The sequence below is a fragment of the Oscarella lobularis genome, chromosome 1 (genome assembly GCF_947507565.1).
Source record: "Oscarella lobularis chromosome 1, ooOscLobu1.1, whole genome shotgun sequence".
Lineage (NCBI taxonomy): Eukaryota > Metazoa > Porifera > Homoscleromorpha > Homosclerophorida > Oscarellidae > Oscarella > Oscarella lobularis.
The window spans coordinates 725,979-744,717 of NC_089175.1; the positions used below are offsets into that span (position 1 = coordinate 725,979).

The 18,739-nt window shown below is 44.3% G+C and overlaps 1 protein-coding gene across 8 annotated transcripts in view; it reads right to left on the reverse strand.

Moving 5' to 3' along the window:
• The window catches only part of LOC136199632 (uncharacterized), a 43,053-nt gene extending 24,358 nt beyond the window's left edge, over positions 1-18,695 (reverse strand). For 2 of the 8 annotated variants that reach the window (XR_010673121.1, XM_065989872.1), the window contains exons 1-93: positions 18,643-18,695; positions 18,375-18,585; positions 17,950-18,323; positions 16,581-17,900; positions 16,350-16,493; positions 15,975-16,286; positions 15,646-15,927; positions 15,303-15,590; positions 14,928-15,254; positions 14,600-14,876; positions 14,442-14,548; positions 14,194-14,387; positions 14,032-14,146; positions 13,816-13,929; positions 13,658-13,771; positions 13,486-13,599; positions 13,282-13,428; positions 13,111-13,224; positions 12,939-13,052; positions 12,773-12,886; positions 12,609-12,722; positions 12,448-12,561; positions 12,276-12,389; positions 12,111-12,224; positions 11,926-12,039; positions 11,752-11,865; positions 11,582-11,695; positions 11,412-11,525; positions 11,238-11,351; positions 11,062-11,175; positions 10,886-10,999; positions 10,717-10,830; positions 10,513-10,659; positions 10,335-10,448; positions 10,169-10,282; positions 9,999-10,112; positions 9,835-9,948; positions 9,662-9,775; positions 9,481-9,594; positions 9,317-9,430; positions 9,146-9,259; positions 8,982-9,095; positions 8,809-8,922; positions 8,634-8,747; positions 8,464-8,577; positions 8,290-8,403; positions 8,120-8,233; positions 7,950-8,063; positions 7,748-7,894; positions 7,572-7,685; positions 7,399-7,512; positions 7,234-7,347; positions 7,049-7,162; positions 6,887-7,000; positions 6,687-6,833; positions 6,517-6,630; positions 6,349-6,462; positions 6,183-6,296; positions 6,008-6,121; positions 5,838-5,951; positions 5,674-5,787; positions 5,503-5,616; positions 5,297-5,443; positions 5,127-5,240; positions 4,959-5,072; positions 4,795-4,908; positions 4,628-4,741; positions 4,450-4,563; positions 4,280-4,393; positions 4,106-4,219; positions 3,931-4,044; positions 3,761-3,874; positions 3,558-3,704; positions 3,384-3,497; positions 3,218-3,331; positions 3,052-3,165; positions 2,867-2,980; positions 2,704-2,817; positions 2,538-2,651; positions 2,375-2,488; positions 2,202-2,315; positions 1,998-2,144; positions 1,828-1,941; positions 1,661-1,774; positions 1,490-1,603; positions 1,322-1,435; positions 1,146-1,259; positions 941-1,087; positions 710-823; positions 539-652; positions 375-488; positions 206-319; positions 31-144 (exon numbers count right to left, since the gene is read on the reverse strand). Coding sequence is in view for 7 of the 8 variants with exons in the window: in XM_065989872.1 (XP_065845944.1) it covers positions 31-144; positions 206-319; positions 375-488; positions 539-652; positions 710-823; positions 941-1,087; positions 1,146-1,259; positions 1,322-1,435; positions 1,490-1,603; positions 1,661-1,774; positions 1,828-1,941; positions 1,998-2,144; positions 2,202-2,315; positions 2,375-2,488; positions 2,538-2,651; positions 2,704-2,817; positions 2,867-2,980; positions 3,052-3,165; positions 3,218-3,331; positions 3,384-3,497; positions 3,558-3,704; positions 3,761-3,874; positions 3,931-4,044; positions 4,106-4,219; positions 4,280-4,393; positions 4,450-4,563; positions 4,628-4,741; positions 4,795-4,908; positions 4,959-5,072; positions 5,127-5,240; positions 5,297-5,443; positions 5,503-5,616; positions 5,674-5,787; positions 5,838-5,951; positions 6,008-6,121; positions 6,183-6,296; positions 6,349-6,462; positions 6,517-6,630; positions 6,687-6,833; positions 6,887-7,000; positions 7,049-7,162; positions 7,234-7,347; positions 7,399-7,512; positions 7,572-7,685; positions 7,748-7,894; positions 7,950-8,063; positions 8,120-8,233; positions 8,290-8,403; positions 8,464-8,577; positions 8,634-8,747; positions 8,809-8,922; positions 8,982-9,095; positions 9,146-9,259; positions 9,317-9,430; positions 9,481-9,594; positions 9,662-9,775; positions 9,835-9,948; positions 9,999-10,112; positions 10,169-10,282; positions 10,335-10,448; positions 10,513-10,659; positions 10,717-10,830; positions 10,886-10,999; positions 11,062-11,175; positions 11,238-11,351; positions 11,412-11,525; positions 11,582-11,695; positions 11,752-11,865; positions 11,926-12,039; positions 12,111-12,224; positions 12,276-12,389; positions 12,448-12,561; positions 12,609-12,722; positions 12,773-12,886; positions 12,939-13,052; positions 13,111-13,224; positions 13,282-13,428; positions 13,486-13,599; positions 13,658-13,771; positions 13,816-13,929; positions 14,032-14,146; positions 14,194-14,387; positions 14,442-14,548; positions 14,600-14,876; positions 14,928-15,254; positions 15,303-15,590; positions 15,646-15,927; positions 15,975-16,286; positions 16,350-16,493; positions 16,581-16,611 (11,461 nt within the window). In the remaining variant the exon portion in view is untranslated. Of the gene's footprint in view, positions 1-30; positions 145-205; positions 320-374; positions 489-538; positions 653-709; positions 824-940; positions 1,088-1,145; positions 1,260-1,321; positions 1,436-1,489; positions 1,604-1,660; positions 1,775-1,827; positions 1,942-1,997; positions 2,145-2,201; positions 2,316-2,374; positions 2,489-2,537; positions 2,652-2,703; positions 2,818-2,866; positions 2,981-3,051; positions 3,166-3,217; positions 3,332-3,383; positions 3,498-3,557; positions 3,705-3,760; positions 3,875-3,930; positions 4,045-4,105; positions 4,220-4,279; positions 4,394-4,449; positions 4,564-4,627; positions 4,742-4,794; positions 4,909-4,958; positions 5,073-5,126; positions 5,241-5,296; positions 5,444-5,502; positions 5,617-5,673; positions 5,788-5,837; positions 5,952-6,007; positions 6,122-6,182; positions 6,297-6,348; positions 6,463-6,516; positions 6,631-6,686; positions 6,834-6,886; positions 7,001-7,048; positions 7,163-7,233; positions 7,348-7,398; positions 7,513-7,571; positions 7,686-7,747; positions 7,895-7,949; positions 8,064-8,119; positions 8,234-8,289; positions 8,404-8,463; positions 8,578-8,633; positions 8,748-8,808; positions 8,923-8,981; positions 9,096-9,145; positions 9,260-9,316; positions 9,431-9,480; positions 9,595-9,661; positions 9,776-9,834; positions 9,949-9,998; positions 10,113-10,168; positions 10,283-10,334; positions 10,449-10,512; positions 10,660-10,716; positions 10,831-10,885; positions 11,000-11,061; positions 11,176-11,237; positions 11,352-11,411; positions 11,526-11,581; positions 11,696-11,751; positions 11,866-11,925; positions 12,040-12,110; positions 12,225-12,275; positions 12,390-12,447; positions 12,562-12,608; positions 12,723-12,772; positions 12,887-12,938; positions 13,053-13,110; positions 13,225-13,281; positions 13,429-13,485; positions 13,600-13,657; positions 13,772-13,815; positions 13,930-14,031; positions 14,147-14,193; positions 14,388-14,441; positions 14,549-14,599; positions 14,877-14,927; positions 15,255-15,302; positions 15,591-15,645; positions 15,928-15,974; positions 16,287-16,349; positions 16,529-16,580; positions 17,901-17,949; positions 18,324-18,374; positions 18,586-18,642 lie in introns of all 8 variants that reach the window. The other 6 variants (XM_065989873.1, XM_065989874.1, XM_065989875.1 and 3 more) reach the window with 6 other exon arrangements.
• Between the last annotated feature and the right edge of the window lie 44 nt (positions 18,696-18,739).

Here is an 18,739-nt window from a genome sequence, read left to right on the forward strand (position 1 = left end):
ATAATCAGAAGCAACCAAAAACGTCCTCACTTGTTTCGCATTGGACACCGGTGTAGCCTGCCATGCACACACAGCTAAAATAGTCAATTCCATCAATGCACGTTCCGCCGTTGTTGCAAGGAAACGATGCACATTCGTTGATATCTAAAGAAGAGAAGATAAACAGGGTAGAAAGAAGTACAGTTGTAGGCGAACAAACTCTCACTCGTCTCGCATTGCTTTCCGGTATAGCCAGATGAGCACTGACAAGTGAATACATCTAGGCCATCGACGCACCTTCCACCGTTCTCGCAAGGTAAAGAATCGCATTCGTCAATGTCTGAAATGTTTATCACTAGTGACACGATCAAGATTATACTATAAGATAAGCTCACTCGTCTCGCAAACGTCTCCAGTGTACCCTCCAATGCAAATGCACGTGAAGGCGTTGATTTCGTCAAGGCACGTCCCGCCGTTCTGGCAAGGATCGGAGACACATTCCCCAATATCTAAACAAAACAAGATAAATCAAACAAACACACTTAACAAAGAAGCACACTCGTTTCGCAGTTATAACCGGTATGACCGGGAATGCAGTCGCACGTATAACCGGCGATCCCATCAGTACAGTTGCCGCCATTCTGACATGGAATAGACTCGCATTCATCAATGTCTATAGAAGACAAAGGTAAGACAATAAAATATCCACAGAAAATTAAACCACTCTCACTCGTCTCGCATTCGTCTCCAGTGTAGCCAGCTACGCATTGACACGTGTACTCGTTAACTCCGTCGCTGCAATCACCTCCGTTCTGACAAGGCGAAGACGCACATTCATCGATATCTGAAAAAACGCATAGAAAATGACAACGCTACCAAAACGATAGCCTCAGACCACGAACTCTCCTAGCTAACGAAGTTTGTAAGGGAGGCCCGAGGCTACCAAAACGAGAATTCCTACTCGTATTGCATTGTTCTCCGGTGTAGCCAGCCATGCATTGACACGCGTAACCTACGGTAAAACCCGAAGAAGAACTTGTCCATTCTGCATTCAAATCGATACACGTTCCCCCGTTCTTGCATGGCGAAGAGGCACATTCGTCAATGTCTGCAATTGACAAGAAAAAGTCTGATTCATCAATGCAATCTAAATTATAAATACCCACTCGTTTCGCATTGATCTCCGGTGAAGCCAGACATGCACTGACAAGTAAAATTGTCTATTTCATCTATGCACGTTCCGCCATTGGTGCACGGAAAAGATGCACATTCGTCAATGTCTAAAACAAAAAAAATAGGTATTCAATAAAAGTAAAACATTTATCTATCAAAAAATTCTTACTCGTTTCGCATTGATCTCCGGTATGGCCAAATGTGCAACTGCACGTGTATTCGTAAACTCCATCGACACACGTTCCGCCGTTCTCGCAAGGTGAAGACTCGCATTCGTCAATGTCTACGAAATGAAAATGTCCCTTCACGTTCACATTCTCCTCATTGGCATTCTTACTAATCTCGCAAATGTCTCCAGTATACCCTTTCATGCACATGCATGTGAAGGCGTTGATTTCGTCAATGCACGTTCCGCCATTCTGGCAAGGATCGGAGGCACACTCGCCAATATCTAATAAAGGACAGTATGATAAGTCCAACGTACAGACAGAAAAGAAACGGGACAAACTCGTTTCGCAGTTTTCACCGGTATGACCAGGAATGCAGTAACATGTATAACTGTCGATCCCATCAGTACAGTTGCCGCCATTCTGGCATGGTAAAGACTCGCATTCATCAATGTCTAGAGAAAAAAGCAAGACTATACAACCTAAATAAAATAGAAAAATTACTCACTGGTCTCGCATTCTTCTCCGGTGTAGCCAGCTACGCATCGACACGCGTACTGGTTAATTCCGTCGCTGCAATTTCCGCCGTTCTGACAAGGCCAAGAAACACACTCGTCGATGTCTGATAGAGAAGAAAAACGCATAAAAATTGACGAGTTACGAAACGAGAATTCTCACTCGTCTCGCATTTGTCTCCGGTGTAGCCAGCCATGCATTGACACGCGTACCCTACTGTGAAACCCGAAGAAGAGCTTGTCCATTCGGTATTCAAATCGATGCACGATCCTCCGTTTTCGCATGGAGAAGAGGCACAATCATCAATATCTGCAAGTGACAAGAACAAGTCAGACTCATGAATACAATGTCAAATATAAAACTCGCTTGTCTCGCATTGATCTCCGGTGAATCCAGGAAAACATAGACAACTAAAATCGTCTATTTCTTCTATGCACGTTCCTCCGTTGTTGCAAGGAAAAGATGCGCATTCGTTAATATCTAAAGAAGGACGAGACGTCAAGTCAAACTATCGACATTCATGACCAACAAACTCTCACTTGTTTCGCAATCGTCTCCGGAGTAGCCTGCCAAACATTGACACGTGTACAAATCAACTCCATCAAGGCAAGTTCCGCCGTTTCTGCAAGGCGAAGACTCACATTCGTTGATGTCTAGAAAATGTCACGAAATAAGAAAACATTAACGCCTCTATTTTCTCACTTGTCTCGCATACATCTCCAGTGTATCCGCTTATGCAAATGCACGTGAAAGCGTTGATTTCGTCAATGCACGTTCCGCCATTTTGGCAGGGATCAGACGAACATTCACCAATGTCTAGAAATGTCACAGTCATTATAAAATCACGCTCCAAATGATAGAAAGCTACTTGTTTCGCAGTTATCGCCGGTATGGCCGGGAATGCACATGCACGTATATTCGTCAATGCCATCAGAACAGGTCCCTCCGTTTTGGCAAGGATAAGATGCACACTCGTCAATGTCTAAACAAGAGAAGATAATAATACTAAACAATACTCTAAAAACTCTTACTCGTCTCGCATTGGTTTCCAGTGTAACCAGAAATGCAATGACACGTGTACACGTCAATTCCATCGACACACCTTCCATTGTTCTCGCAAGGAATCGATGCACAGTTGTCAATATCTAGAAAAAAGAAAGAAGAAAGATATCAATATGAAACAAACGCAATCAACAATACTGAACATAACACATACTCGTTTCACAAGCTTCTCCAGTGTACCCGCTTACACAAATACAAGTAAATGCGTTTATTTTGTCAATGCAAGTCCCAGCATTGTGACAAGGATCAGAGGCACATTCACCAATATCTAAACAAAAACAAGAAAAATCAAACGAATAGAATTAAACAAATAGGCAAACTCGTTTCGCAGTCTTCGCCAGTATGACCAGGAATGCAGTCGCATGTATAGCCAGCGATCGAATCGGTACAGGTGCCACCATTTTGACAAGGAAAAGATTCGCATTCATCAATGTCTATAAAAAATAATACACAACTATATTAAAAATAAGAAAAAATTGCACTCACTCGTCTCGCAGTCGACCCCTGTATAGCCAAATGTGCAAATGCAAGTGTACTCGTCCACTCCATCGATGCACGTTCCTCCGTTGTTGCAAGGCGAAGAGGCACATTCGTCGACATCTGATAAACAACACATATGCATAAATAACACTGAAATTACGTAACATAAATAAGTCTCACTTGTCTCGCATTGGTCTCCGGTGTAGCCAGATGGGCAATGGCACGCGTATCCCACATCAAAACCGGAAGAAGATCTTGTCCAGTCGGCATTCAAATCGATGCACGTTCCTCCGTTTTTGCACGGAAGAGAGCCACATTCGTCAATGTCTGCAGTTTACGAAATCAAGTCCAACCATCATTACAGTGTCCAATATGAAACTTACTCGTCTGGCATTGATCACCGGTGAAACCAGGCATGCATTGACAAGCAAAAAAGTCTATTCCATCAACACACATTCCGCTGTTTTTGCAAGGAACCGATGCACATTCGTCGATATCTTAAAAATGAAAAGTCTCTAAGAAACGAACATTTTGTAAACAACGCAACGATTACTCGTCTCGCATTGGTCTCCTGTGTAGCCCGCCATGCACAGACATGTGAATTTGTCAAATCCATCAATACACGTTCCGTTGTTCTGACAAGGCGTAGATGCACATTCGTCAATATCTGTATAATGTGCAATAATTAATAGGAAAAATTTTATTTTCTTTCGTCAAACGAATCTAACTCGTTTCGCAAACATTCCCAGAGAATCCGTCTGCGCAAATGCACGTGAATCGATTGATTTCGTCTACGCACGTTCCGTTATTCTGGCAAGGCGTTGAGGTACATTCACCAATATCTAAAGAGCAATCGATTCCAATCTGGGTACTTAACATGTTAAAACAGAGAAACGGGGGACCTGTTTGGCAAAAAACTCCGGTATGACCAGGAACGCAATTACACTCATATCCGTCAATGCCATCAGTGCAAGTGCCTCCATTTTGACAAGGATAAGACGAGCACTCGTCAAAGTCTAGATAAGGAACGCAAAGACATGTTATAATCAGAACCAACCAAAAACGTCCTCACTCGTTTCGCATTGGACACCGGTGTAGCCTGCCATGCACACACAGCTAAAATAGTCAATTCCATCAATGCACGTTCCGCCGTTGTTGCAAGGAAACGATGCACACTCGTCGATGTCTAAAGAAGAGAAGATAAAACCAAGTAGAAAGAAGTACAGTTATAGGCGAACAAACACTCTCACTCGTCTCGCATTGGTTTCCGGTATAGCCAGATGAGCACTGACAAGTGAATACGTCAAGACCATCGACGCACCTTCCGCCGTTCTCGCAAGGTGAAGACTCGCATTCGTCAATATCTGAAATGTTTACCACTAGTGACTATCAAGATTATACTAGAAGATAAACTCACTCGTCTCGCAAACGTCTCCAGTGTACCCTCCAATGCAAATGCACGTGAAGGCGTTGATTTCGTCAAGGCACGTCCCGCCGTTCTGGCAAGGATCGGAGACACATTCACCAATATCTAAACAAAACAAGATAAGTCAAACAAACACACTTAACGAAGAAGCACACTCGTTTCGCAGTTATAACCGGTATGACCCGGAATGCAGTCGCACGTATAACCAGCGATCCCATCAGTACAGTTGCCGCCATTCTGGCATGGTAAAGACTCGCATTCATCAATGTCTAGAGGGAAAAAGCAAGACTATATAATCTAAATCAAATAGTAAAATTACTCACTCGTCTCGCATTCTTCTCCGGTGTAGCCAGCTACGCATCGACACGCGTACTGGTTAATTCCGTCGCTGCAATTTCCGCCGTTCTGACAAGGCCAAGAAACACACTCGTCGATGTCTGATAGAGAAGAAAAACGAATAAAAATTGACGAGCTACGAAACGAGAATTCTCACTCGTCTCGCATTTGTCTCCGGTGTAGCCAGCCATGCATTGACACGCGTACCCTACTGTGAAACCCGAAGACAAACTCGTCCATTCGGTATTCAAATCGATGCACGATCCTCCGTTTCTGCATGGAGAAGAGGCACATTCATCAATGTCTGAAAAAGTGACAAGAACAAGTCAAACTCATTAAGACAATGTGAAATATAAAACTCGCTTGTCTCGCATTGATCGCCGGTGAATCCAGGCATGCACTGACAACTAAAATCGTCTATTTCATCTATGCACGTTCCGCCGTTGTTGCAAGGAAACGATTTGCATTCATCGATATCTGCATACAAAGCGACATCTTTAGAGAAAGCCTACTTTTAAAAAGGTCATCGATTACTCGTCTCGCATTGGTCTCCTGTGTAGCCAGAGGTGCAATTGCAAGTGTACATGCCAACTCCATCGACACACGTTCCATTATTTTGGCAAGGCTCGGACGCACATTCGTCGATATCTAAAATAAAGAATGAAATAAAACTACACCTTATAACAAAAATCGCTAACTTGTTTTGCATTGGTCTCCGGTGTAGCCTTCACTGCACTGACAAGTGAAATAGTCAATTCCATCAACGCACGTTCCGCCATTGGTGCAAGGATAAGATGCGCAATCGTCAATATCTGATGAAGACGAGACGTCAAGTCGTTTACATACTTCATGACAAACAGACTCTCACTTGTTTCGCAATCGTCTCCGGAGTAGCCTGCCAAACATTGACACGTGTACAAATCAACTCCATCAGTGCAAGTTCCGCCGTTTCTGCAAGGTGAAGACTCACATTCGTTGACGTCTAGAAAATGTCACGAAATAAGAAAACTTTAACGACTCTCCATATAGCTATATTTTCTCACTTGTCTCGCACACATCTCCAGTGTATCCGCTTATGCAAATGCATGTGAAAGCGTTGATTTCGTCAATGCACGTTCCGCCATTCTGGCAGGGATCAGACGAACATTCACCAATGTCTAGAAATGTCGCAATCCTTTTAAAAGCCCGTTCCAAATGATAGAAAGCTACTTGTTTCGCAATTATCGCCGGTATGGCCGGGAATGCACACGCACGTGTATTCGTCAATGCCATCAGAACAGGTCCCTCCGTTTTGGCAAGGATAAGATGCACACTCGTCAAAGTCTGCTCGAAAATATAAAGCTCTGGACCATCAGATCAGAGAGAAAATGCTCTAACTTGTTTCGCATTGGTTTCCGATGTAGCCTGCAGTGCACTCGCAAGTGAAATAGTCAATTCTATCAATGCACGTTCCTCCGTTCACGCAAGGAAAAGAAGCACATTCGTCGACATCTGATAAGGAACAGATATACAACAGTGTAACAAAAATTGCAATAAAGAACTCTCACTTGTCTCGCATTGGTCTCCGGCGTAGCCAGCTGTGCAATGGCACGTGTATCCTACATCGAAACCGGAAGAAGAACTTGTCCAATCGGCATTCAAATCGATGCACGTTCCTCCGTTCTTGCACGGAGAAGAGGCACATTCGTCAATATCTACAAAAAAAGTTTAGCCAACAGTAGTAAGTGTGACACAAGTAAACTCTCACTCGTCTCGCATTGAACCCCGGTGAAGCCAGGAAGGCACTGACACGTAAAGGAATCAAATTCATCAATGCACCTTCCACCGTTGTTGCAAGGCCAAGATGCACAATCGTCAATGTCTAAACAAGAGAAGATAATAATACTAACAATACTCTAAAAACTCTTACTCGTCTCGCATTGGTTTCCAGTGTAACCAGAAATGCAATGACACGTGTACACGTCAATTCCATCGACACACCTTCCATTGTTCTCGCATGGAAAGGATGCACAATTGTCAATATCTAGAAAAGAGAAAGAAGAAAGATATCAATATGAAACAAACGTAATCAACAATACTAAACATAACACATACTCGTTTCACAAGCTTCTCCAGTGTACCCGCTTATACAAATACAAGTAAACGCGTTTAATTCGTCAATGCAAGTCCCAGTATTGTGACAAGGATCAGAGGCACATTCACCAATATCTAAACAAAAACTAGAAAATCAAACGAAGAGAATTATACAAATAGGCACACTCGTTTCGCAGTCTTCGCCAGTATGACCAGGAACGCAGTCGCATGTATAGCCAGCGATCGAATCGGTACAGGTGCCACCATTTTGACAAGGAAAAGATTCGCATTCATCAATGTCTATACAAAAAAAATATCCAACAACTCTATTAAAAAGTAAGAAAAAAAATTGCACTCACTCGTCTCGCAGTCGTCCCCTGTATAGCCAGATGTGCAAATGCAAGTGTACTCGTCCACTCCATCGATGCACGTTCCTCTGTTGATGCAAGGCGAAGAGGCACATTCGTCGACATCTGATAAACAACACATATGCATAAAGAACATCGAAATTACGTAACATAAAAAAGTCTCTCACTTGTCTCGCATTGGTCTCCGGTGTAGCCAGATGCGCAATGGCACGTGTACCCCACATCAAAGCCGGAAGAAGAATTTGTCCATTCGGCATTCAAATCGAAGCACGTTCCTTCGTTCTTGCACGGAAGAGAGGCACATTCGTCAATGTCTGCAGTTTACGAGAATAAGTCCAACATCATTACAGTGTCCAATATGAAACTTACTCGTCTGGCATTGATCACCGGTGAAACCAGGCATGCATTGACAAGCAAAAAAGTCTATTCCATCAACACACATTCCGCTGTTTTCGCAAGGAACCGATGCACATTCGTCGATATCTTAAAAATGAAAAGTCTCTAAGAAACGAACATTTTGTAAACAACGCAACGATTACTCGTCTCGCATTGGTCTCCTGTGTAGCCCGCCATGCACAGACAAGTGAATTTGTCAAATCCATCAATACACGTTCCGTTGTTCTGACAAGGCGTAGATGCACATTCGTCAATATCTGTATAATGTGTAATAATGAAAATTTTTTATTTTCTTTCGTCAAACGAATCTAACTCGTTTCGCAAACATTCCCAGAGAATCCGTCTGCGCATATGCACGTGAATCGATTGATTTCGTCTACGCACGTTCCGTTATTCTGGCAAGGTGTTGAGGTACATTCACCAATATCTAAAGAATACTCCATTCAAATCTGGGTACTTAACATGCGAAAACAGAGAAACGGGTTACCTGTTTGGCAAAAAACTCCGGTATGACCAGGAACGCAATTACACTCATATCCGTCAATGTCATCAGTGCAAGTGCCTCCATTTTGACAAGGATAAGACGCACACTCGTCAAAGTCTAGATAAAAAATGAAGAGACATGTTATAATCAGAATCAACTAAAAACGTCCTCACTCGTTTCGCATTGGACACCGGTGTAGCCTGCCATGCACTCACAGCTAAAATAGTCAATTCCATCAATGCACGTTCCGCCGTTGTTGCAAGGAAACGATGCACATTCGTTGATATCTAAAGAAGAGACGATAAACAGGGTAGAAAGAAGTACAGTTATAGGCGAACAAACTCTCACTCGTCTCGCATTGGTTTCCGGTATAGCCTGATAAGCACTGACAAGTGAATACATCAAGGCCATCGACGCATCTTCCGCCGTTCTCGCAAGGTGAAGACTCGCATTCGTCAATGTCTACAGTGTTTACCACAGTCTAGTGACACGATCTAGATTATACTATAAAATAAGCTCACTCGTCTCGCAAACGTCTCCAGTGTACCCTCCAATGCAAATGCACGTGAAGGCGTTGATTTCGTCAAGGCACGTCCCGCCGTTCTGGCAAGGATCGGAGACACATTCACCAATATCTAAACAAAACAAGATAAGTCAAACAAACACACTTAACGAAGAAGCACACTCGTTTCGCAGTTATAACCGGTATGACCGGGAATGCAGTCGCACGTATAACCAGCGATCCCATCAGTACAGTTGCCGCCATTCTGACATGGAAAAGACTTGCATTCATCAATGTCTAGAAGAAAAAGCAGGAGCATGAAATCTACACATAAAAGTAACATTATACTCTCACTAGTCTCGCATCGGTCTCCTGTGTAGCCAGATGTGCAATTGCACGTGTACATGCCAACTCTATCGACACATGTTCCATTATTCTGACAAGGCTCGGACGCACATTCGTCGATACCTAAAAGAGAGAACGAAATAAAACTACACGTTATAACAAATATCGCTAACTCGTTTTGCATTGGTCTCCGGTGTAGCCTGCAATGCACTGACAAGTGAAATAGTCAATTCCATCAATGCACGTTCCGCCATTGGCGCACGGAAAAGATGCGCATTCGTCAATATCTGAAGAAGACAAAAACGTAAGAAAGTAATACCGACATTATACCCTTCTTGACCAACAAACTCTCACTTGTTTCGCAATCATCTTCTGTGTAGCCTGCCAGACATTGACACGTGTACAAGTCAACTCCATCGATACAAATGCCGCCGTGTTTGCAAGGCGAAGATTTACATTCGTCGATGTCTGGAAAATGATACAAAATAAGATAACTATTACACTTCCGTAAAACTATATTTTCTAACTCGTCTCGCACACGTCTCCGGTGTATCCGCTCATGCACATGCACGTGAACGCGTTGATTTGGTCAATGCAAGTCCCACCATTGTGACAAGGATCAGAGGCACACTCACTAATATCTAAACAAACCAGATAAATCAAACGAATAGACTTAAACAAATGGGCGAACTCGTTTCGCAGTCTTCGCCAGTATGACCAGGAATGCAGTCGCATGTATAGCTGGCGATCAAATCGGTACAGGTGCCAGCATTTTGACAAGGAAATGATTCGCATTCATCAATGTCTACAAGAATAATAACACACAACCCTATCAATACAACAACAAAAATTTGCACTCACTCGTTTCGCAGTCGTCTCCTGTATAGCCAAATGTGCAATTGCAAGTGTACTCGTCCACTCCATCAATGCACGCTCCTCCGTTGATGCAAGGCGAAGACACACATTCGTCGACATCTGATAAACAACAGATATGCATAAATTACAAATTAGGATAAAGAATTCCCACTCGTCTCGCATTCGTCTCCAGTGTAGCCAGCTAGGCACTGACACGTGTACTCGTTAAATCCGTCGCTGCAATTACCGCCGTTCCGACAAGGCGAAGAGGCACATTCGTCGAAATCTGATAGAGATTAATTAACAAAGAATAAAAGAACGCACCAAAACGACGGAACAAGATTTCTTACTCGTCTCGCATTGGACTCCAGTGTAGCCAGCCATGCACTGACACGTGTACCCCACATCAAAACTGAAAGAAGAAATTGTCCACTCGACATTCAAATCAATGCACGTTCCTCCGTTCTTGCATGGAGAAGAGGCACATTCGTCAACGTCTGCAATTGGCAAGAACAAGGTTAACTCATCATCACAGTGACAAAGATCAAGCTCACTCGTCTCGCATTGACCTCCGGTGAAGCCTGCATTGCAATTACAGGTAAAAAAGTCTATTTCATCAATGCACGTTCCTCCGTTTTCGCAAGGAAAAGATGCACATTCATCGACATCTGAGTAAAAGTAAAGCCTATAAAAAAGCACGTTGTTGAAAAACGCAACGATTACCCGTCTCGCATTGGTCTCCTGTGTAGCCTGATGTGCAATTGCACGCGAATTCGTCAATTCCATCGACGCATGTACCTCCATTCTCGCAAGGCCAAGACGCACACTCGTCAATATCTGAGAAAACAAAAAGTCAAAGGTAACAAAATTAGACAATTCTTGACCAGAAAAACTCTCACTCGTCCCGCAATGGTCTCCGGTGTAGCCTGCCAGACATTGACACGCGTACAAGTCAACTCCATCGATGCAAGTTCCGTCGTTTCTGCACGGCGAAGATTCGCATTCGTCGATATCTCAAGAAGAGTAAGTCATTACTAAGAAAACAGCAAAGATCCATCAGCGAATAAACCCTTACTCGTCTCGCATTGCTTTCCGGTATAGCCGAATGTGCAATTGCATGTGTACACGTCAATTCCATCCTCACAACTCCCATTGTTTTCGCACGGAAACGATGCGCAATCGTCAATGTCTAGGAAGAAAGAAAAAACATGACTTACCGGAAGCAAAAATACCAAACAAAAAAACATACTTGTTTCGCAAGCGTCTCCAGTGTACCCACTCATGCAAATGCACGTGAAGGCGTTGATTTCGTCAATGCACGTTCCACCATTCTGGCAAGGATCGGAGACACATTCCCCAATATCTAATAAAAAATATCATCATGAGACGAACCGACAAATTAAATAGGAATAAGCAAACTCGTTTCGCAGTTATCACCGGTATGACCGGGAATGCAGTCGCACGTATAACCGGCGATCCCATCAGTACAGTTGCCACCATTCTGACATGGAATAGACTCGCATTCATCAATGTCTAGAAGACAAAGGCACGACAATAAAATCTCCACAGAAAATTAAAACCACTCTCACTGGTCTCGCATTCGTTTCCAGTGTAGCCAGCTACGCATTGACACGTGTACTCGTTAACTCCGTCGCTGCAATTACCGCCGTTCTGACAAGGCGAAGAGGCACATTCGTCAATGTCTAAAGAAGAGAGACGTTACCAAGCGAACTGAGAAAACGTTTTGACCAATTAACACTTACTCGTCTCGCATTGGTCTCCGGTGTAGCCAGATGTGCAATTGCACGAGTAACCGTCAATTCCATCGAAACAACTTCCGTTGTTCTCGCACGGAAACGATGCGCAATCGTCGATGTCTAGAAAAAAGTAAGAAGAAAGACGTCAAAATTGACTAAGCATAAGAAAAACTACTAAACAAAACACATACTCGTTTCACAAGCGTCTCCAGTGTACCCACTCATGCAAATGCACGTGAACGCGTTGATTTGGTCAATGCAAGTCCCACCATTCTGACAAGGATCGGAGGCACATTCACCAATATCTGAACAAAAGAAGATAAATCAAACGAGCACACATGAACAAAGAAGCACACTCGTTTCGCAGTCTTCGCCAGTATGACCAGGAATGCAGTTGCATGTATAACCAGCGATCGAATCGGTACAGGAGCCACCATTTTGACAAGGTAATGATTTGCATTCATCAATGTCTACAAGAATAATAACACACAACCCTATAAGTATGAAAACAAGCAAAACGATACTCACCCGTCTCGCAGTCGTCTCCGGTATAGCCAGATGTGCAATTGCACGTGTACTCATCTACTCCATCGATGCATGTTCCTTCGTTGATGCAAGGCGAAGAGGCACATTCGTCAACATCTGTACAAACAGAAGGTTGAATAAAATTAAAGTTCTCTAAAATTCACTTGTTTCGCAGACGTTCCCAGAGAATCCGTTTGCACAAGTGCACGTGAATCGGTTGATTTCGTCGACACAGGTTCCGTTATTCTGACATGGAAGGGAGGTACATTCGTCAATAGCTAAATCACAGTTGATTCCGAATCCGTGCCTAAACAGAGCGAAGGCTTACCTGTTTCACAAATAGCTCCGGTATGACCGGGAAAGCAGTCACACGTAAATTCGTTGATGCCATCAATGCAGGTGCCTCCATTTTGACAGGAAACAGAATCACATTCGTCAATATCTAGGAGAATAAAATCTCGCCTATTCTACGCGTGGTATGAAGCCAGGCTAACTGGTTTCGCAGACGTCTCCTGTATAGCCAACGATGCACAGGCACGTATGCCCGTCTAATCCATTGATACATGTTCCGTTGTTCTGACAAGGCGCCGACGCACATTCGTCAACATCTAACAGAAAAAAGAAAAGTTGACCATAAACCAAAATATGATTCAAAAACAATCCTACTCGTCTCGCAGACAGCTCCGGTGTATGCGCTAGTACAGTTGCATGTAAATTGGTTGATTCCATCTATGCACGTTCCGTTGTTTCGACAGGGCATAGAAGCGCAATCGTCAACATCTGAAAAAAAACGGCAATTCATATAAGACACCGAAATTACGATAAAATAACTCTCACTCGTTTCGCATTGATCTCCGGCGTAGCCAACCATGCATTGACACGTGTACCCCACATCGAAACCGGAAGAAGAACTTGACAATTCGACATTCAAATCGATGCACGTTCCTCCGTTTTGGCACGGAGAAGAAGCACATTCATCAATATCTACAAACAAGAAAATAAATTAACAATACAGTTCGTCCTAAATAAGTAAACTCTCACTCGTCTCGCATTGCTCTCCGGTGAAGCCAGAAAGGCACTGACACGTAAAAGAATCAATCCGATCAATGCACCTTCCGCCGTTGTTGCAAGGCCAAGATGCACATTCGTCAATGTCTGTACCGAACAATATTTGAGTCTTGAACTGGTGCGGTGATTCAACGAAAAGCCTTACTTGTCTCGCAGACACTTCCGGTAAATCCATTTCTGCAATTGCACATGAATCGGTTGATTTCGTCTACACACGTTCCGTTATTCTGGCACGGAACGGAGGCGCATTCGCCAATATCTAAATCAAAAATTAGAGATTAATTAAACAGACCGAAGGCTTACCTGTCTCGCAATAAATTCCTGTATAACCGGGAATGCAGTCACACGTAAATTCGTTGATGCTATCAATGCAGGTGCCTCCATTTTGACAAGGAACAGAATCGCATTCGTCAATGTCTAGGAGAATAAAATCTCGCCCATTGTACATTGTACGAAGCCAGCTAACTGGCTTTGCAGACATCTCCTGCATAGCCGTGTAGCAGTAAAAAGACGCCTTACCATTAGTTGTCCGTGCTCGTACAATTGGAGTAAGAGGACCTCCTCCCGCACCTGTAAAAGCCTGCATCCACACTGAGTACTCGCCAAGAGGCTCCAAGTTCGATAAAGTGTAATTCTACTAGGCGAGTTAGATTACGATTATTAGCTGAGAATCAGTCGTACCGTAGAACTTGGAGATGCAGTCACATTTTGGACATCACTTGGCACTGCGAGCCCGCTCCCTCTTTGATAGTAAATGACGTACTTCTCCAACAGTCCGTTGATCAGAGTACACAGCAGTTCGGTCCAAGTTATTAGAAGCTCCTTTCTTCCAATGGTTCCAACAACGGACAAATTCCGAGGAGCACCAGTTGGTCCTATTTTTATTAAAACATAAAATATTAGTAATAACAAATCAGAGTTCGCCTTACTGTCTTCTGCTGTCAAGACGATATTTGGATTCCAATCACTGTAGTATCGTCTTCCTCCTGGTTCAACTTGAGACACCGTGCGAACATAAATGTCGTACCATGAGTAACTAGAAAAACAAGTCTCAAATAAGCAAGATGAGAAGGGTAAGGATTAGAACCTTGTCAAGTTGGTTATCACAAATTCCGTTTCGTTTTGCACAAAAGCGACGTCGTAATAGTAATCACAGCCACACATCATTTGGATATGTGCTTCGTTGCTAAAACTGTTATAGTAGCCGTCGGAAGAACATTGGAATTCAATGAGTATTCCCACAAACAATCCATTGACATCCCTTGGAGAAAGAGACCAAGTCACTTTGAGACCAGCCAGACCGTCAATGTTGGAATTTGAACTGACATTCTGGATAGAAAGAACTAAAGGACTTGCAGGCGACGCTAAAATTTCTTCAATGATCTTTTGTTTCTCGGACCATTTACTGTACTAACCTGCATACGTTCTAACAGACTGATCCAAAGAGAAAGAGCTGGGACCGACTTGGGTGAAAGCCCGGATTCTGACGTCATAAATTACGTACTCTTCCAGGTCAGTTAGCGTCATTGAAGAAATGCTCCCGCTCACATTAGCTGTATGAAGTTCCGTATCAAACTCTGCTCCAATGTAGTAAATTTCATAAAGAATGATAATTCCGTTGCGATCTTCCGCAGGAGGAGGATCCCACTTGACCTGAAGTTTGCTCAGACCGCAATTTTCCCAATAGTTAAAACAAGGATCAATAGGGGTGACTGTTAAATTAGTCGGCGGTTGACTAGGCGCTGTGAAAAAACAATAAGCATAAATCAAAAAGAAGGAAGCACTCTAACCGTCTTCGTCAGTGGTCACGGTTATTGGCGAACTTTCCGGACCAATAGCCACGGTAAAAGCACTGACGCTGACGTTGTAACGAGTAAACTCATTCAATCCGGTAAGAGTAAGCGAGAGCATTCCACCGGAAACCGACTGTGAATGATTAGTCACGACCGTAGCATACACAACCGTGTAGTACACAATGATGCCATTAAGATGGCTATCGGGAGGCGGGGCCCACGATACGTACAAACTAGTCGAATTCAAGACAAGAACAGAGACATTCTGAGGAGGAGCGCTTGGAGCTGAACAAAAGATTACATTTCACCACTGAAATGCGCGTCATTTCGTTTCTTTTACCTGTCTTTTCCGTATAGGCGCTGCTGCAGCTGGACAAGCCTTCTCCTGCACTCGTCCTTGCAAAGACGAAGACTTGGTACAGCGTAAAAGCACGCAGATCTTCAAAGATGACAAATGTAGTCGTTCCATCAGTAGTGACGCTGCTATGACATGATTCCAAATGGCAGGCCAACACTCTGTAACCAACGATGACTCCATTGGGCTTCATAGGAGGCTTCCAGGACACCAACAAAGCAAACGAACCGTTCGTCATAACCGTTACATTGACCGGAACGTCCGGCACTAAATAGGAACATTATTTTGGCTTCACCATACATAGAAGAACTTACAGCCCTTCGCGCTGTTTATTTTCAAGGGTGGACTGGGCCCTTTAGGTCCTTCTCCTGCACTCGTTCGAGCTGCTACAGTTATGTTATAGTCTTCAAAAGGTTCAACAAACAAGATGTATTCGGTTTCGTTGACGTATGCCACCGACGGATTCGTCTCGTTCTCGTCAATTCGCTGATAGTAGATGGTGTAGCCAATGAGAATGCCGTTGACGTGGGAAAACGGAGGCGGCTCCCAGGTGAGAAGAACTGACGAGACAGACGAATTGTATGTGATTACCGCACCGCTAACGTTGCGCGGAGAAGCAGTCGGAGCTAGAGAGAATAACGCGCAGAGACACTATTCAGAAATGCTATAGATTGTCCAAGGCAACGAACTTTCACCGGGCAACGTTGGCGTTGCAGTTGTGCGTTGCAGAGACATTGTCGTTGGTGGTGGTGTCGCCGGCGTTGAGACATTGGAACTCTTCAAAGCTGTCGACCAAAGGAGCAAGACTAGAACGATGCGCAGACCCGTGCGTCCTGCAAAAAGCCAAAAACAGTGTTTGGCTTCTAGTCTAGGCATCCTCGCCATCAGTATGCGGAAATAGGACCTTCGTGTGTTCTCACCTTCGATGATGAATCCGATCTGCTTGGTCATGACTGCCAGTGGGATTGGCACGACGTACACAGTATACAGTAGAACGCGTCACGGCAGCTGATTTTTAGTCAAGCTCCCTTAATTGCACTTCAGTTCCCAATCGCAGTTGAGACCAGCGCGGCGGCGGCCCATGCACCAGAGATGAAACGCGACGACTGTAGGCGCGGGTAAGTGCTTTCGGCAAAGATGCGCGCAATATAGCCAAGAGCAGGATCAAACCCCTAAAGGTCGATCACGCGGTTTGGAGATACGTTGGGGACAAATCACATGCTCACTGTCTCGATCTACATAACTGAATAAGCTCACAAATAGGCCCGACAATTAACGCTGCTATAAAATCACAGCGTTCGAGCCAAAGCTCTCGTCGCAATAGCGTTCAGTTGACGACCGATCGAGGCTAGCTAACTTCTTGGACGCAAGAACCCATCAAACTCCAGTCATCAGAGACCGTTGATTGAAGACACGGAAATAGACACTATTCCACTACGTTATCGACGTTAGAAATTCATCGACTTCGAGCATTCGCGGGGGTGCCGTGAAGAAAACTCGGACGAAAATCGGGTAGCCCAACTTGACGACGCTGAGCAGCAGAACAAATCGTCTCGACCCTTCTGACAGCAATTCACGACGCTTTAGTATCGTCGGTGTTTCAGTCTCTGGCCAGGACGACGCGAAACTGTTCGAGAAGGTTCTGCGCGTGCCCGGCTGCTAGTCACGTGCCTATGGAACGCTTTCCTCGCCACTAAGACCTTCGTGTAGAACGTCACGGTAGTCACCGGCAAGCTCGCTTGCAGCTCAGTTGCCCGTTCCCAATCGGTCGAGACCAGCGGCTCACTAGAAATGAAACTTGACGATTGTGGACAATTTGCGGCGATGCGCTTCCGTCGTCGTCGTCGGCTTTGAGTTGAGCGAGAGCGACGTCGCCGTTGCCGCCGCGACGAATCGACGTCAGAATTTCGTCGAATCGATTCGAATCAAAATCGACTAGAGGGATGCGTTCGACGCCGCTGCGAGATACAATGAAATTTCTACTACCTATTTCGACTTTTGTGATGTCGAGCTCGGCCATCGTCTCGTGTGATAGTTCCCGTATATTGATCATTGCTTTGACCGGCATCAGGGTCACGAGGACGACGTTTTCGGCGCAATCGGACAGCTTCAGACCTTCCCAGACCATTTCGCGATTTTGATCACGACGCTTAGATTTTGACAGAGCAAGTCGACGTGCGCCCAGGTGAGACGATTCAAATCCAAATTCAAAGTGAAGGCAACAGAACAATAATTAAAAACTAGAAAAATAAAAAATTCATTATCAAATATTTTTAATTGCTTTCTTGCCTTCTAATTTCGGATATTCCGTCTTGGCCGGATCAGCCATGAGATTTCGCGAGAATCACTCCTTATTGTAGTCATTGATTAACGCGATTAAATTTGAATTTGGAACGGACTGCGAAACGACGTGGGTGAGCAATTGAAGATTATCCGGATTGATGAGACGTTTCGTGGAGAGCCAGCCCAAGAGAAACGACGCCGTCTTGATGCCCTCCAGCTGAGTGCGAGTCATCATGCCCAAGCATTCGCAATGACGCTTGAGATGGTCCAATTGCTGCGACGAAATTTCGCTGGCGATCGTTTCGAGAAGCGATCGAAAATTCAACATCAATTCCATTTCTTTCTTTACGTGGGGGTGCGTCGATTGTCACGTGAAAAATCTGCATTTCCTGCTTTCGATTTGATGAATTGCTTTGTTTGAGGCGACTTACTGGTTTTTGATGAAAAGGGGCGTTTCTCTAGATTTCCTTGGTTTGTTTTCTCTGCTGTCGTTAGCGTTGCAAGCTTCCTGGCGGATGCGGCACACTTTGGGTCGGATTGAATCGATCTAAGACAGCGTTCTGTTCATCGAATGCGGCTTGGACGACTCCGGGCACGTTCCGGCGAAAGGAACTGCGAAAAGACGTGAAAAGCTAAGCTAAACTGCAAGACGACGTCGATTAGGTACAGAATAAGCAGAATTTCGCCGTTAGTTCTTACCAAACGAAGTGAAAACGATCGCTTTGCTTTAGCTTGGAGACAGATGCGTTGCTATTCTTACGACAGTACTCGTGAACAGGCACGTGACAAGACGGAA